The sequence below is a fragment of the Microtus oregoni genome, unplaced genomic scaffold (genome assembly GCF_018167655.1).
Source record: "Microtus oregoni isolate MIOR12 unplaced genomic scaffold, Mior012 000021F_ref0000039, whole genome shotgun sequence".
Classification (NCBI taxonomy): domain Eukaryota; kingdom Metazoa; phylum Chordata; class Mammalia; order Rodentia; family Cricetidae; genus Microtus; species Microtus oregoni.
Window position 1 is genome coordinate 3,965,984 of NW_024543080.1, and position 16,997 is coordinate 3,982,980.

A 16,997-nucleotide genomic window follows, 5' to 3' on the forward strand; every position below is an offset into this window, starting at 1 on the left:
TCTGAGACCTTAAGAACCCTGATTTAGAGATAATTACACTCAACAGCTCAGCTCCTCTCGATGCTCCCATGCTTCGCTTCGCCGCACAAGGCACACTCCTACTTGCTCCTGAATGGCTGCTCTGTTCTGGCATTCTCCGCAGTATGATTCCCCTGCTTATTTATTTGCCCAGCTCCTCCTCGATGCAAAAATCCCTGAACTAGAAACTCTGTTTTTTGTGGGGTTTTTTTTTGTTTTTTTTTTTTTAAAGGTCACTGAATCTGCAGTGTCTTCTTCAGCACTTGTCATGGGCACTCGCAAGGACTAATGAATGAGTAACTGTAGGAATGAGAGGCAGACTCCTCTCAAACCCATCTATGACATACTCATCTGGAATATACAAAAACATCTCATCTGTATATTACACGCATCTGTACAATTTACCAAATGCGTGCAAAGCCTCAGTGTTTAGAGGAGTCCGAACCACTGAACTGAGGCTGTGTTTTTTGTCACATGTAACAAGTGTGCCCTACAGGAAGAGCCCCAATTAACATCAGAAGGAACAGCAACTCTGTATATCTTAAGTGATGTAAGCTAAATCACATTTTCCAGTCAACTGACCTTGGAGAGATCCGAGGTTCAAGCAGACAGACCTAATCTGCAAATGCACAGCCAGGGACTAAAGCTGAAGCAAGATGGAGTCTCTTGAGGAGACCGCAGCAAGGCGAACACCACCTCCATGGCTCCCAGCCCGTTTCTTTCCCTTCTAAACTCCAAATAACAGTGCTTTGATTTGGCAAGAAATGTGTATGCACATTTTTCTTTACAGTTTAGAGGAAACTCTGATCCAAGTTCCTCCAGTCAGAATGATGAATTACAGACTTTATAATGCTGCTGAATTATGATTTCTTTAAATTACAGTTTATGCTGGAAATGCCGATACCAGCTATTCATTAAAAACTTTCTACATTCACCCTTTGTGTCTCTGTCATTCCTCAGCCTCATAATTTCTGAAACTATCACTGCTCTCTTTGTTGTGGCCCAAGGCTGATGCCCTACACCGGAGTGTAATTTTGTGGGTGCTAACTAACACATGGACCCATAACAATGAATTTACAGGGGTTTGCATGCTCATGGCTCTGTCTGAAAGAGAAGTCTGGCATTCCATCTATTCTAGGCACAGGGTTACAGTGTACTCTGTACTTCCTACTTGTCTTTATGAGCTTTATAAGCCAACCCAGGTGATATCTTCCTTCAGGCATATCCAGCCCTTGCCATTGTGATATGATGTTGGCATTTATAACACTCATGCTTGAGAGTCATGTGATCAAGCCATTAGAATCTGCAAAGAAAATCTGAGTGGTTTGGGATAGTTTATGTATAAAGAGATTGGTATCAGTGCAGGACCCACCCCCTCACAAGACCAAGTACTCAACACAAAGGAGATACATTTACCTCAGAGGGACGGAAGACAGGAAAAGAGAGAAGGGGAAGGGAACCAGGGAGAGTGGGCAGGGAGACAGATGAGGCTCATAGTAAAATCGCAGTTTATAAAAGTAAAAGGGGAAACCCCATGTTAGGATGAGGAGTTTAATTATAATTGGGCGTGTTAATTAGGTGAGTCAAAGTATTGATAGACTTCAATACTTTGATCATTGTACCTTGGTAGTCAGTCTCAGGAGGAGGACGTGGCCAAATAAGGGAACAGACCTTGGTGGCTAGCCTTAGGGTTATAATCTAACAGCTTTTAGCAAGGCAGTGGGGATAGGGGAGAAGGGAAAGGCCTACAGAGTCACGTTAGCCATGCTCAAACTGGCTAGAGCCCCTTCATTATGATTTTGTGTTTGGGCTGTATTTAAAACCATTATTGACTGCATGCATGCCATGGGCCATGGTTGCACATGAATGCTAGATCTTTCCGTGGGCCACATTCATTTGCACAGAGTCCACAAGGCCTTCTGGGATTGGGTATAATGATCTCCACATTCCAAACATGCTTTCCTCATCTCTCTGGGTGATTGAACTACCTGTTACGTCTCAGCCGTCACCAGCTTTCTCACCCCTGGGTCCTCCCTGTGCTCTGAAAGCCCTTGGCCATCTCTCCTCCACTCTACCTGCCTTTCTTGTTCTTTTACTTGGATAATTAGTTGCTGCATATCGCACTGGAGTCAGCATTGACACCACCTACTCCAGGAAGCTCTTACACTAGAAAGTCAGCTTCTGGTAGAGCTTTACGACATGAAGAGCAGCCGCTCCAGCTAGGTGGCGCTGTAAACGACAGACTAATTCTACCCTAGAAGTGCTCAGGGAGAGACACAATAGCTGTATGGGGTGCTGAAGAGAGTCAAGGGGCAATGGTTGGATGGGCAAGAATAGATTCTACATATCTTCTTTTTCTGAGGGGACTTTAAGTTCCTTTTTCAAGCTAGTGAGAAATGTCTTTCAGGGCTGTTCTTGTTGGCTTTAGGGTCTAGTTTTGGGCCAAATATTTACTGCATCCCACACGAAGGCATTGGCTCACTTTGCTTCTGCACGGGTGGGTGTGCTTTGTCCAAGAGTAAAGTATTAGCCCTCCCATTCAACTCACGGTCATATGGAGAGATGTCCCCAGGGAGAGTTTAGGTGCCTCAGGTGCCTGAGGTAAGATTGCAATGTTGAACATGTGATTTTCCAGGTGGGCCTGGGCATCAGTGGCACTAGATACCTGAAAACAAAATCATCATGGTGAGCCTTATTCTTCTACTGGGCAGAACACATTTGTATGCATTTAGACTCCCCACCCCCAAACCATCTGCCTTTGAGTTCTATATGCGCCTACATCACAATTCTCTTTCTGTTCTTTGTATTTTATTTCTAATCATTTACTGATTATAAAAAAATCTGCATAACCATTTTAGGCAGTTCTTAAAATCCATGACAGTATAAATCAGAAAGAAAATATAGAATTTCACTACCTAGAAAGATTGATGGACACATTGAAGCATTTCAGATTAATCTTTTTTTCTGTGATATCTCTACATAATCTCCTTACATAAACTCACATGTACTTGAAATTCTCTTCATTTAACCCAATCCTATGATACTCGGCTATGGTATTAACCATTAATGAGAGTGGATCATGTTTATGGCTATGGAACGTGTTTATAGTGCATCTATAACATGGTTCTCTCTTACTCCGTTCCTCTCATCTTTACTCAGTGTAGATACAGACATCTGGACCATTAGTCACATGACTTAGCTTTATCGCTGCACTTCAGTAATATTTACAGCAAGGGCAATGGTCACAGAGTCAGCTTCTTTTTCTTGCTTCAAAGACCACCAAAAAATGTGCTAAAGACAGCGGCACGAACCTGTGCCGGGGGCAGCGGATGAGCCTGTGCCAAATACCAGCACTAGGGAAGCTGAGGTGGGAAGCCAGAGACCAACAAGAGCTAACTGGCGAGATAATGTGTTAAGAAACAGGCCAACAACACCTATGCTTTTCTGCATCAGTTTCTCAAGCTTCCTCCTGGTGCTGCTGGGCTGCTCCCCTAAGCCCGTCTTGTCTCCACTGTCTCCTTAGTCCTGTCACAAGCTGCAGGTAGCTGTCTGTCCCTGCTGACAGAAGGAGGGATACTGTACACTGCACCCAGCAGGAAAACCATCTTCTGGGCTTTCATCTAGATTAGATCAGAAGCCTGCAGTGAAGTTTTAGGACATTTGGATGTCTCCCAGGGGCTGCCAATGCTCCACCATCACTGGAAGTGATGACCAACGACCAGTTACACGTTGCTGATCATCTGGCGTGGGCTCAGCTCTTAGTCTCTTTTCAAAGGTAATTTCCCTGTTCCCCACAAAGCAATACAATTATTCCATTTGTACAGAGGAAATTAAAAATTAAAAAAACAACAAAGCAATGTCTCAAAATCAGAATAAATGGGCCAGTTGGGTTCACAAGCTTGCCACTGTGCAAGATGACTCACTTTGGTAGACTTAAGAAATTAGGAGTTAGGGGAGGTATTTCCTTCTGTCGTGAAGGCAGAGAAACAGCATTGGCCAGGCTGTGAAACACTGGCATATTAACAGAGCAAGTAAATCAGGCTGGCCTCCGCATAAATACACTGGCAGCGAAATAGCATGAAATACAATGTTGGTCTTTTTCAAACCACATCCACGGATTCTGTGTCAACATGATCTGAATACACAGTTATTTTCTTACATAAAAATGGCTGGATGTACTTGCCCTCTCGCTAGACCATCTAGTGATTAAAAATGCCATGCAGCTTACATAAATCCAATCATACATGCAAAGTAACAGACGGGCTGCATTGATGGCTCATGACAGCACATCAGCATCAAAATGAAATTAAATCTACGCAGCTCATTAGATTACATTTCCTGCTTTAAAGGGGAAAAAAGGGAGGGGAAAAGAAACCGACACCATGACAGCCTCCTCTTGGTTTAAGATCTTCCAGGGACACTAAGATGATAAACGGGGAAGTTACTAACCATTTACTTTAGCACACGGATAAAGTGTCTGTGCTTTTCAGACCAAAATATGAAGTATGCTTTCAAAGTAAAAAAAATTTAAAAACAGACAGCGACACTTTTACGTCCAGGAGAACCTCATCTCAGAGTCACTTCACGCTCAGAATAAATATGCGGTCCCTGCTTAAAATCAGTCTCTCTCAGCCGGGCGGTGGTGGCGCATGCCTTGAATCCCACCACTTTGGAGGCAGAGGCAGGAGGATGTCCGTAAGTTCAAGGTGAGCCTGGTCTACAAAATGAGTTCCAGGGAAGCCAGAGGCCAGAGAAACCCTGTCAAAAATCTCTCTCTCTCTCTCTCTCTCTCTCTCTCTCTCCCTCTCTCTTACTGCTTCCAGAGGGAGTCCATAAACCATCTTCTAAAAAGGCAAGCTCCTTACTGCAGAATTAAGGTCCTTTTTAGCCAGAAGTTCTTACTGCTCTTTGACCCAGGACACCATAGTTTGGAGAAGTGGGGTAGTATAAACCCACATCCCCAAAATGATACTCTTTCATTCTTGAGGCTATGTTTCAAGAATATCACAAATACTTTGAAAGCTATTTGAAGTAGAAGTTCTATCATGTTTCATGTAAGGAGCATGAGGACTCTACAGAGACCTACTTTCTAAGTAATAATCTTCAGTCTTATGTCGTAAATCTTGTAAGTGGGCAAGTTTGTTAGGTTTGAGGCTGGGCCTCATCTAGCTCAGGATGGCCAAACTTATTATGCAGCTGATGTCCTTGAACTTCTGACCTTGGATGTGCTGGAAGCGTAGGTATGCACCAGTATTTTTTTCCTCCCTAAATCAGTACCTTTAAACTTATTTTTCATTATTTTATTTCACTCCGTAACCAAGTTGCAAAGCTACTTCGTGTCATTTTGAACAGGTGGTTAGAATTCCCTTCTAGGGAAAGACTCCATAGTGGCAGCATGCTGTCTTGACCCCTGAGAAAGGGAAGGCAGATCTGTGGGCTCTAGTTTGCTGAGGTGACTTCTTCTGATTGAGGTCTTCGCCTCAATTCTGACTCATTCTCTCAGGACTGCTGCCGTCCCGGGGGCTGAAATTGAGACATTAACTCCAGCAAAGGCCACGGAGCATTTGCTCACTTTGGAATCTCATTTTAATAGTTTCCATATTTCTATCAGCCTGCTTTTTGGAAAAACACTGATTTATCAGGCAACTAAAACGTACATGCCAGGCATTAGAAGTGGAGTGCATTCTTAGACGAAAGAAAAGCCTGGAACTTGAAGGGCATGCTGTGGGCACCACAATGAACCAATGTATTTCCTGACATCTTATAAGACTCTGCATTCTGGTTAGCCTCCTAGTATTCCTTAGTATTCCTGTCTAATTTTTATTTCTAATCCTTCTAGCTGTAGGTTTGCTTAATGTTACTGCTCTTGTCAAAAAAAATCGGCCATTGTTCTTGTTGTCACTCACAGTGTTTTAGAATTAACCAGATTCTCCTTTTTGCTTTCCTTGTGGGTTGCTAGGCTCCCATGTTAAACATCTGGTCCACTTATTTTTGTGTTTTCTTGCTCAATAATAAACGGTACCACCACTTTTTTTAAATACAATTTTGTACCCTTCACGTGAGTCGTCAAAAGTTATTTTCTCCTCAACGGTTCTTAATGGTTCACTCCTTTGATTTCCTTTAAGAACACTTAAACTATACCAAGTGGTTTAACAGTCTTGTTTACTTTTTGTTATGATTTCACTTGTATTTACAATCATCAGTAATACAACCTCATATTCTTTCTTATTCTTTTGCATTTCTGCTTATGGTCTAGCCTGTCACCAATTTCGATAAACGATAATGGCAGAACTCTAGGTAGCACCTGTTACTATTCACCTGAATAAACATTTTTACAAAACTCTTAATGTTATTAATTACGCCTCCTGCTCCTAGACAGGCAATGGAAGAAAACGGCCCATGTGGCCTTTGAAAAATGGATGGCAAGGATGTAGACAGAGCGCACCTGGAAGCGGAAGGCGTCACTCTGGGCCAGGGCTCCCGAGTGTCTGTACCACACAATGCCATCGTCGATGTCCTGCTGTGTGAAGGTGCTGGTGGGGGTTGCCATCCTTCCATCAGGCAGGTGCTGCCCTTCCTCGGCAGGAGTGGCGGGGCTGTCTGCAGGCAGATTCATCAGGAGGACCACCTCCCCTAGGGAAGCACAGGCCGTAGGGTTACATCTCTGGGAAAGGCCAGCTGGAGATCTCCTTCCTTCCCAGCGTTCCTTCCTTACAAACTGAACAAGTACGTCTCTAAAGCTAAGGTAAGGCCACTAACAGAACTCAATAAATATCATGGAATTCCCCTTTAGACACCGAATCCCCAGTCTCCAATAGCCATGTAACAGCGATCTATGTATAAAGTTGTTGACTAGTATTTATTAAAATTACACAACAAGACTCAAATTGTAGTGGGTGTTGTGAATAGACGCACACCGGGCACTGGATGTATTAATTTCTATATGGGACTTTGGTTGTAACTCAAAGTGGTTTTAAAGAACAGCTGTAGACTGGAACCCTAACAGGGAGAGAGTTCAGTGGGAGTTATTCCTGAGAAGACTCCGCCCAGTGGAGGCAACGTTGGCTGATACCAGGACACACACAGGACACATAGGCACATTCCTGGTGTGGCAGCGCAAACCCAGCTCTGCCTCTCCCAGACTCACGAGCTTCCTCACACTCCTAGGGCTCCACTGCTCATGGGCAATGTAAAACCAGCTCAGGATGAACATCCCTCATCTGGATGCCCACGATCCAAAAAGATCCACGATCCCAAGCTTTTGGGGTGCAACATGACACATAGTAGATAATTCCACACTGGAGTGATCTCGCACAGCAGGGCAAAGTCAAACACTAGGAACAGGAAGTCTACTGTGGGAAGTCACTTTCAGGCTTTGTTATGTAAAAGATGCATATGACATGTAAGTGATCATGTCTTAGATTTCAGTCTCATTTTCAAGATATCTTATCACTTGTTTGAAAATACTAAATAATTTTTTAAAATCCATATTTGAAATACTTTTGGTATTTCTTGGCATTTTGGCCAAGCAACGCTCAACCTGTTGGACACAAACATTAAAGGGATTTTAAAGAAAGCTGGTTACTCCCATGGGCTCTTCCGTGTGTCATATGAGTGATGCCATCTCCCTTACAGATGTCTTTAGCCCTAGAGAAGTTCCGAGACCTGCTGGAGGTCAGCAGAGAAGCAGGGATTTGAACTGAAAGTTCATTTTCTTAGCCATGAAGTTTTATTACTAACCCTTACTGTTTTCTGTCCATGTGTCAGTGTTTGTCTTAGCATTTTCTCCCCCTTCATTTGACACATTTTATTTGAAACGCAGCAAGGAAATCTAAATCCAAACACCACCGACCTGTTTTTAAAGCTTCTCCCTCACCTGAAACTACTGTCATCTTCTGGTGAGATCACAAATACAGAAGTGTTATAGAAACAATTAAAATTTCACAAGAATATACCCTAGAGTGAAGACCACACAGAAAAATAGATGCCCTTTTGAAAGGAGGCTGTGTTTTGCATCTAACAGTAAGCCTCCCAAAGCTACTCTGCCATTTTGATAGTAGGAGGGATAGCAGGTGTGTGTGTGTGTGTGTGTGTGTGTGTGTGTGTGTAAGAAAGAGAGGGGAGGAACCAGAGGCAGGGAGGGAGAACACAAAGAGAGAGAAGGACAGAGAATCTATTTTCTATTTTTAAAATGTTTTGTAGGCGGATGCCCAATCTTAATACTCTAGGCATATTGAATAACTGACAGCAAATTTCTTTTTTTCAGAAGCATATTTTCATTACTCCAGAGAAACCCATCTTCCATCTCAACGTAAACACCCATTCTAATATTTGTATGCACTAAATTCAAGTTAAAGAGGAGCAAAACCCACTGGGTGGTAACAAAATACTGCAATAGGAAAAAAACGCCAGCGTTCATGGAACCATCTGAGGGAATGGATTCACTCTGGTTCTGTGTTGCTGTTCATCTCCTGTTAGATAAACAATTCTATCACGATCTCTCCTGGTGACAATCCACATCATAAGATACTGTGAGCAGACATGGCTTCCCAGGACCAGGCCTGTTCATGAGTGTCAGTACGGTTGTGAAATGCTCTGAAAGGAACTGCCACAATGAAGAGAAAAAGAGCGCAGAAAACATCCTACATCTGACTTCCTAACTGCTCTGCTTTATGACAAAAGAGCCAAGCAGAACTTCCCTAACAATGCCTATTGAAAGAAATACATTTTCAACAACAACAACAAAATCACTCCCATATGACACAGCTTCCCAGGTATTGCAGGATATTGACTAGTTCCAACAATTTGAGTGTCTATTAGATAGCATCTGTTGCAACAGGCCTTTTAGAGTAGAGGACCCACAGATAATCCGACACATCTATTGCTACTGCTGCAGATCTGCACTGGAAGCAGCAGGGAGCCACTGGAGAACTTCTGCAGGTGACGGGTATGCACGGATTGGGGACATGGAATCATGTGGCTGGAATACAGATGGTCTATAAGACTTGAAAATACTACTAAGGAGGCCAGACTTTATTAAAAATGACAATAATCAATTTAAATAGACAGTTTAAGCAATTAGAAGGTTAGTACAAAATCTTGTGTTGAGGTTAAGACCTGAACTAAGGTAACCGACACACAATTTGCATAGAGACAAGCAGACAGTGGGGAGAAAAGCAATGCAGGCTGCCAATCACAGATCTGGAAGCAAGAGAAGACTGAGTGAAAGACCATCTGTAGCCAGGGCGGCTGCCACCGAGGGGCACAGTACAGAAGGACAGGACAGACACATCGAGGATGGAGAGTTGGCCACTGGATGCAATAAATATGGGAGTCTTGGAAAGAATAACTTGAGGAGAAAAGGGGAAATTTCAAGGCCTTGGTGCCATAGTCCTGAAGAGGGGAAGCTAATACTGTGTGTGGGTGCTAACCACTGCTTTTACCATGATAGCACCAAAAATAGAAGACATATTTCCAATGTAAAACTCTACACTTGGAAACCAGCAGTCGCTTCTGTCTGGAACGTATGGGATACTTAAGGCTATGTTTAATGAAGAATTTTGAAGAGAAAAATTAATGCTATTAGAATTAAAATCTCATTTGAATCGCCATGAATTATGTTGGGATTGAGGCCATTTTTATTAAGCTTTCTTACAGTATGATAAATAATGTAGAGTTCCAGTGATTTAGAATAAGTGACATTCCTTCTCCAATGATGTCCAAAGTACTTTGATAGACTACTAGACTATTTTCACCTCTACAAAGACACTAAGGATACATGTGTCAATCAACTGGATGAGTCTGGAAGTGTGGTTGAATTTAGTTTTGTTTGTTTTGTTTTCTTTTTTGCTTTTTGTTTTGTTTCTGTCTCACTCTATGAAAGCCAAGCTTTCCTGGATCATAAACTAGTGGCAATCCTCCTGCTTCAGATTTCCAAGTGCTGGAATTGCAGGTGTAACGATTGTGCCTAGCTGAATTGAAGCTCGTTACACTCATACTGTATAAGGGATTTGTGCTCAGCTCCATTCCCAATGTCAGTTCTCCACGAAAAGCTTAAACCACATTGAAGGTTCGAAAGTGGTGTGAGAACACAGAGCAGTCAGAAGCTTGATGTGGGGGCCACAGGCGCATCTCACTGGGACAGGGGGATGGGAGTAGATTTGTGATTGTGCGGGTGTCTAACTCCAGCCATCCTTTTCGCTCTTAGATGGTTCTCTATAGTGACATGATTTGATTACTATTAACGGGGAGAAACACACACAGAGAAATTGGGTTACAGTAGAAAAGGCTCCCAATCAAGAATTTATTAAGCTGAAATGGCAAACTTTCATCTGCTTAAAAACCACTTAATTCAGTGTTGTTCTGTTTAATATTTAATGAAATACTGGGCGGTTTCTTAATTTCTGGCTTTTAATAGTCATAATAAAGTTAGGGGATTTAATATATCACAAGAGTCAGAGGCATTTAGAGATGAAAAGGACTTAGAAGTCACCTAGTACGAACTCAGCAGGGCAAGTGCACTAGAAACAGAACATGAATGAATTACAGATAGGAGAAGAATAACTGTAGTAGAGGAATTTGGCAGCTGTCACCTTAATCAGGGGATTAAAGTTAATGTAAATACAATAAAACAGCAATATCATGTGTCCCTAATACGATACATCAAAAGTCGAAAGAGCAAACCCTAACCCCAAATGAGAAGCTACCAAATGGATCGAAAGTCAGCAATAGTCCACAAATATATGAATAGTTATCTTCAAAATATTAGTCAAGGGCTGGGGAGGTGGCCTGATGCCAAGTACCAAGACCCAAGTTGAAATCCCAGCACCCATGTTAACAAGCTAGGCATGGTCTCATGCATACCTGTAACCTCAGCACTGTAGGGGTGGAGGTAGGAAGATGTTTGAGGCTTGTTGACTGCCAGTCTAACCAAAAACTGTGAGTACCAGGCTCAAGAGTGAGTGATGGGCAGACACAGGGCACTCTCCACCAGCCTCTGAGCAAGAGCAAAGACTGCTTCTGTGGTCAGCACTTAGCTATTTCTCTTCATTTCTGGGGAGTCACTTATGAACCATACCTCAGTATAACTCTTGCTAAACTGCACTTCCAGTTGACGTCAACCGGAATACCTTAGGTTACTACATGCATTATCTTTCTTGGGAAAGTAATAATGGTGAATATTGAAGAATATTTCTGTGCAATTTCTTTCTCATCCTTATTAAGAGCCTGGGCTGCTAACGTGGCTCAGTGGGAGAAGAAGCCTGCTACTGAGTCTGAGGGTTTGGCCCTGGGACTCACAAGGCAGAAAGAAGAATGGTATTGTAGGCATACACGGACACATATGTGCTCTCGTGGACACGCATGTGCCCTTGTGTGCGCACAGTAAATAAACAAATGCAAAAAAATTTTAAATTAAAAAAAAGGGAGTCTAAAGATGGGTCTTAAGAGAACAAAGGTAGCATCTGAGAGCCTGGCCATTGAAATTCTCACACATGTTAGCTAGGTGACTGTCAGAAAGCTGCTGTGTCATGTGCAACGTAATGTCATGTGTAAAATAATTACATAAAACAAGCTACTATCTTAGATGTTATATACAATGTGCTGATAAAATACTCATGAGAGTGGACAGTGTACCAGCCTACATGATCACTTCGCCCCTCAGTGAGGTGCATGAAGTATGAGGAAGCTTACTGCATGGCATGGTGTAACACCAAGTCCTAACCCTCGATGCAAAATGAAGCCACACTAAAGAAACACGTTACCAAACCGCAGGTGGTCATGCGTGATCTTGTAGATGATATCCTCGGCTCTGACCCCGGGAGCTTGAGCCTGCAGGATTCGGTTGGTGATCTTCAGCATCCCCCCTTGGGGAACCCACACCATAGAGTTGGTCACAAGCCGCAGAACTCCATCATTCTGGAAGGAAAGAGAGGTACAGCACTGGGTCCAGGCATACTCAGAAAAGTGGCTCCTCAAAAATGTAAGTCACGGGGGCATGCTGTTGCTAGAGAGCATCTAACAGAGAAGATCACTGCACAGCACAGCGACACCGTGGGCCATGAGCATCTAACAGAGAAGAGCAGTGCACAGCAGTGACACCGTGGGCCACGAGCATCTAATAGAGAAGAGCAGTCCACAGCAGTGACACCGTGGGCCATGAGCATCTAACAGAGTAGAGCAGAGCACAGCAGTGACACCGTGGGCCACGAGCATCTAATAGAGAAGAGCAGTGCACAGCAGTGACACCGTGGGCCACGAGCATCTAATAGAGAAGAGCAGTGCACAGCAGTGACACCGTGGGCCATGAGCATCTAACAGAGAAGAGCAGTGCACAGCAGTGACACCGTGGGCCACTAGCATCTAATAGAGAAGAGCAGTGCACAGCAGTGACACCGTGGGCCATGAGCATCTAACAGAGAAGAGCAGTGCACAGCAGTGACACCGTGGGCCACGAGCATCTTATCTAACAGAGTAGAGCAGAGCACAGCAGTGACACCGTGGGCCACGAGCATCTAATAGAGAAGAGCAGTGCACAGCAGTGACACCGTGGGCCATGAGCATCTAACAGAGAAGAGCAGTGCACAGCAGTGACACCGTGGGCCACTAGCATCTAATAGAGAAGAGCAGTGCACAGCAGTGACACCGTGGGCCATGAGCATCTAACAGAGAAGAGCAGTGCACAGCAGTGACACCGTGGGCCACGAGCATCTAATAGAGAAGAGCAGTGCACAGCAGTGACACCGTGGGCCATGAGCATCTAACAGAGAAGAGCAGTGCACAGCAGTGACACCGTGGGCCATGAGCATCTAACAGAGAAGAGCAGTGCACAGCAGTGACACCGTGGGCCACGAGCATCTTATCTAACAGAGTAGAGCAGTGCACAGCACAGTTACACCGTGGGCCACGTGCCGACTCTGTGTGTAGCCGGGTACACGTGTCTGTATATATTTAGATGTCTTCATACTCTGCCTTTGCTTGCCATGTATCTTCAGTAAGTGACTCCCGTCATTCAGGACACTAAGCCTTTCCATTTTTTTCTTTCATTTGCCTTCCTGCCTGTCTTTCAGTCCTTATCCACCGCATATGATCTATGAGTGATTCCTTAAGCACATACACTATGCCGACTCCGTCTCTAGAGTGAAGTGTTTAGATACAAACCAACTGCAGAGCCTAGCGGGGGAGACAGGAAGAGTCAGATGCTTCACACGGGCACTCTGTAAGAAGTTTGAGGAGGGGGTGTCAGGAAGAGAGAATGGTGGTCTCAGGAGGACTTTCTGAAGGAAATACCATTTCAGTTTGGACTAACAGAAACAGTGGCTTTCTACTGAGAAGAGTGGCAGCAGACTCTAGGAAGAGGGGCCAGCTTATTAAGCAAAGGCAAAGATGGAGACAATATGCTGTACACGAAACAAAATATCCAAATGTTTGGTACCAGTAGAACTGACTTAAGAAAGACTAGGAGAAGCAACAGCAGCTATGCTGGAGTCTCGATTTAACTTCCAGACATGCAGAAGGGAACAGGAGTGTTTAGGAAAGACAATAGGATGAGCATGATAATGAGATGATAGGTTTGTGTTAGCAAGATGGAGTCCATGGCCAGTGAGCTGTAGTAACTGACACTGGATGAAGGAGCAGTCATAGGACACATTTTACACAATCGTGCAAAGGCTCAAGAGAAAGAAGATGGAGGCCTGCAAGGGGGTAACTGCCGAGGGAAGGAAGAGTAACATTCCACCAAAGAGGCAGAGTCCAACCCTGGTTACAGGGTGTGCACCCTCTTCCTAAGCCTCACCACTAACATTTCCCCAAGAAGAAGAGGAGTGAGGCTGCCTGCTTTCTCTTCTCAGTTTCTTTCCATACTTCACAAACTGGAGAAACCAATATTTTTTATTTGGGTATTTTGGAAGGGATGGCTTTCAAAATTACTGTTTCTTGCAAATGTGCCACTAAAGAACAGAGCACATACCCTCTCAGGAGGGTACTTTTCAGACGGGGAGGTGTGATTGTTCTGAAGTTAATTATACTTGCATAGTTCACCTCCAGAAGGCACTTTCCACCATGCCTACACCTCCCAAGATGGAGTCAAAGGGTATCTAGGAGAGCAGGAAAAGGGTCTTTCCTACTTTGGTTGATGTTCAGTGGCAAAATTCCAGAGAACTTTCCCCTTTAAAAATGGAGATAGCATAATATCTACAGAAACATGAAAAGTGTGCCTAAGACATTGCTTATAAATCTCTGCGACAGCTTCAGATATCATGATACGTGTGCTCCTGGGGCTTCTAATTGCTAGGCCTCTTTTTAATAGAAGCAGTTTAGTCAACTTTGACTTTTGTTGGAGAGATCAATTATGCACCGATAAACACATTATCAGCCTAATCAGGCAATGCAGCTTTCATACCCCAAGCCAGCAAGCCCTGTGACCCTTCCCCAGACAGCTCTCTGCTGGGTCTTCATCTCTAACACACTTTATCATTGCAATTCTGTGGCCCTAGGAACACTGCCACCATTTAGGGGACAGTGCAGCTAGCAAGTCAATGTTGAGAAGAGTGTGCTCTTCGAGTGGCACCCTGAAACCTATTAGGATGCTAAAAATCAAAACAATAATGACACCAACAAAACCAAAACAAAATTAGGCCCCACATTACACTGTCGAGTAAGACTGAATATTCCCTGTTTAAATGGCATGAAAGACAGGTAGGCATGCCAGTTCACAAGGAATCCAGCCCAGGATAGACTGCAATATTCTTCATGTTTCTCCTGAAAATGTAATGCCTCTGTTTTTCAATTATTCTTTTCAGTAGTTAAGAAACAAACAACTTCTAGGAATAAGACGTATAATTCTTGACATCAACAAGATTGCAGAATAGAAGGTCCCAGTCACAGCCCCTTTCCCAGCCCAAGCTCTATGTCCCATAGACAGTGCATACGAGACTCTAGAGATAGCACACAGCCAATAGGGTGTACTAAATACATTAGTGCACTGTCATAGGTAGAATGGTGGGTTTTAGCACAAAGGCTGGCTCTGCAGTTTTTAGAGAAGGCTTAAAATCTTCAAATCTTCCCAGAGGAGAGTTCAAAAGAACTAGAACAAATGCACTGTGCAGAGACGACATTTTGAAAGAACTTTAAAATCTTTAGCTGGAACTGAGTGCCGAAAGCCTTTTCCTCAGGAAGCCAAACAATGAAGGCTAGTAGAGATGACTACTTGGTCACATGCAATCAGCAATGCAAGATTTCAAGGAACACAGAGAAGATAACCGAAAAAATGCGATATCACTGAAAGGAAAAAAAAAAACAAAGCTTTTTGTAAAAACATAGAGGTCTATGAACTGCATGACAAAGAACACAAGACAAAACTATCAAGGAAGCACAGGTAACAGGTGGACACAGATAGAAAACTAAATGCAATGAAGTCAGGAGAGAAATGCACACACAATGAAAGCCCACCAAAGCCAGCAACCATAAAAAAGTTAAGAGAAATTGGAGCTAAATAATACAATGTATGAAATTAATAACTCAAGAGAGCTTCCATAGAAAGCCCCATGGAAAGAGAGAATCCATGAGCTGCAAACAGATCATTTGAAAGAACCCAGTCCAAGGAAGAAAAATAATAAAGAGCAGAAGAATAAAGAACAAGCCCCTGGGTACAGAAACAATGGCAGAAAACTTTCCAATATGAGGTCGGGAATGTTCGCCCAAATCACTGACATTCAGAGAACTAAAAGCAAATGGAACCTGAAGAAGAAGTCACATGATGATCATGTTTCCAAAAGTTAAGAGAGAGAGAATTCTGCAGGCACCCCACACGATGAGTGCTGGACTCCACAGCACAGACCCTGTACGCTTGGAGGCAGGGATTGCACAGCTAAAGCAATGAAGATAAAACAGCGATCCAAGAACCCTTCACTAGTGACGCTGTCATTCATAGATGCAAGAGAGGCTTTCTGGACAAACCGAGGCTAGAACTGCTGACCACAGCTGGACCTGTCTGACAAGAAAGGCTGGAGTTCTTCAAGTAGAAATGAAGAGACGTCAGTTAACACTGTGAGAACTCACCTGCAGAGCAAAGGAGAGCTGGTTGCTCCTACAATCTCTACATACATGGACTCAACCAACAACAGTTTGGACACATTCAGAAAAACCACTGTCTCTTCTAAACAGGCATAGCCTGTATTTTCTGTACATTCCCTACAGAATACTCTGCATGTGAGCGTGTGCATGCATTTACACACTTATGTAGGGTTTTTATTCCCTAGAAAAACTGGAATAAGATTTTAAAAGGCAAAAGCAGTAAAGACAATTATAACTGTAGGAATTTGTTAGCAGGACTGACGATATACAAAACCATAAACTGTGATACTAACAGCGAAATATCAGGCGTCAGGCACACATACACGTGGAGAGCAGTGTGTGGTTGAAAGCAACGTATCAGCTTAAAATGCACTATTATAACTTCAAGACTTTATGTAAGCTTGATTGTAAATCTGCAGTAGGTATGGAAAAGACAAAGACATAAGAATCAAGGCACTCAGAACCCCCAACATTCTATCAAAAAAGAGAGATATTATTCAGCCATTATAAAAAGGAGGGATGACAATGTGGAAGACATTCAGCTAAAAGAAATAAGCAGGACACAAGAAGGAAAAAGATGTGTGGTCTCTGACATGGGGAACCTACAACAGTCAGATTCCCAAGGAAAGCAGAACAGGAATAGACCAGGGGCAGGAAACATGGAAAATGCAAGTTAATGGCCACATGGTGTGAAGCTTCAGTTGCACAAAGTAAGGCAGTTCTGAAAACCTACACAACAGCACAGCCCACGGTTACCGGTGCTGCATAGAAACCTACACAGTGTAGCCCACGGTTACCAACGCTGCACGGAAACCTACACAGTGTAGGCCACGGTTACCAATGCTGCATAGAAACCTACACAGTGTAGCCCACGGTTACCAATGCTGCACGGAAACCTACACAGTGTA

At 43.5% G+C, this 16,997-nt stretch overlaps 1 protein-coding gene across 1 annotated transcript in view; it reads right to left on the reverse strand.

Moving 5' to 3' along the window:
* Window positions 1–16,997, reverse strand: part of Fras1 (Fraser extracellular matrix complex subunit 1) — a 419,545-nt gene that overhangs the window by 110,655 nt on the left and 291,893 nt on the right. The window contains exons 30-32 of the mRNA XM_041671543.1: window positions 11,781–11,934; window positions 6,464–6,651; window positions 2,567–2,683 (exon numbers count right to left, since the gene is read on the reverse strand). Coding sequence (XP_041527477.1) covers window positions 2,567–2,683; window positions 6,464–6,651; window positions 11,781–11,934 — 459 coding nt within the window. The remainder of the gene's footprint in view (window positions 1–2,566; window positions 2,684–6,463; window positions 6,652–11,780; window positions 11,935–16,997) is intronic.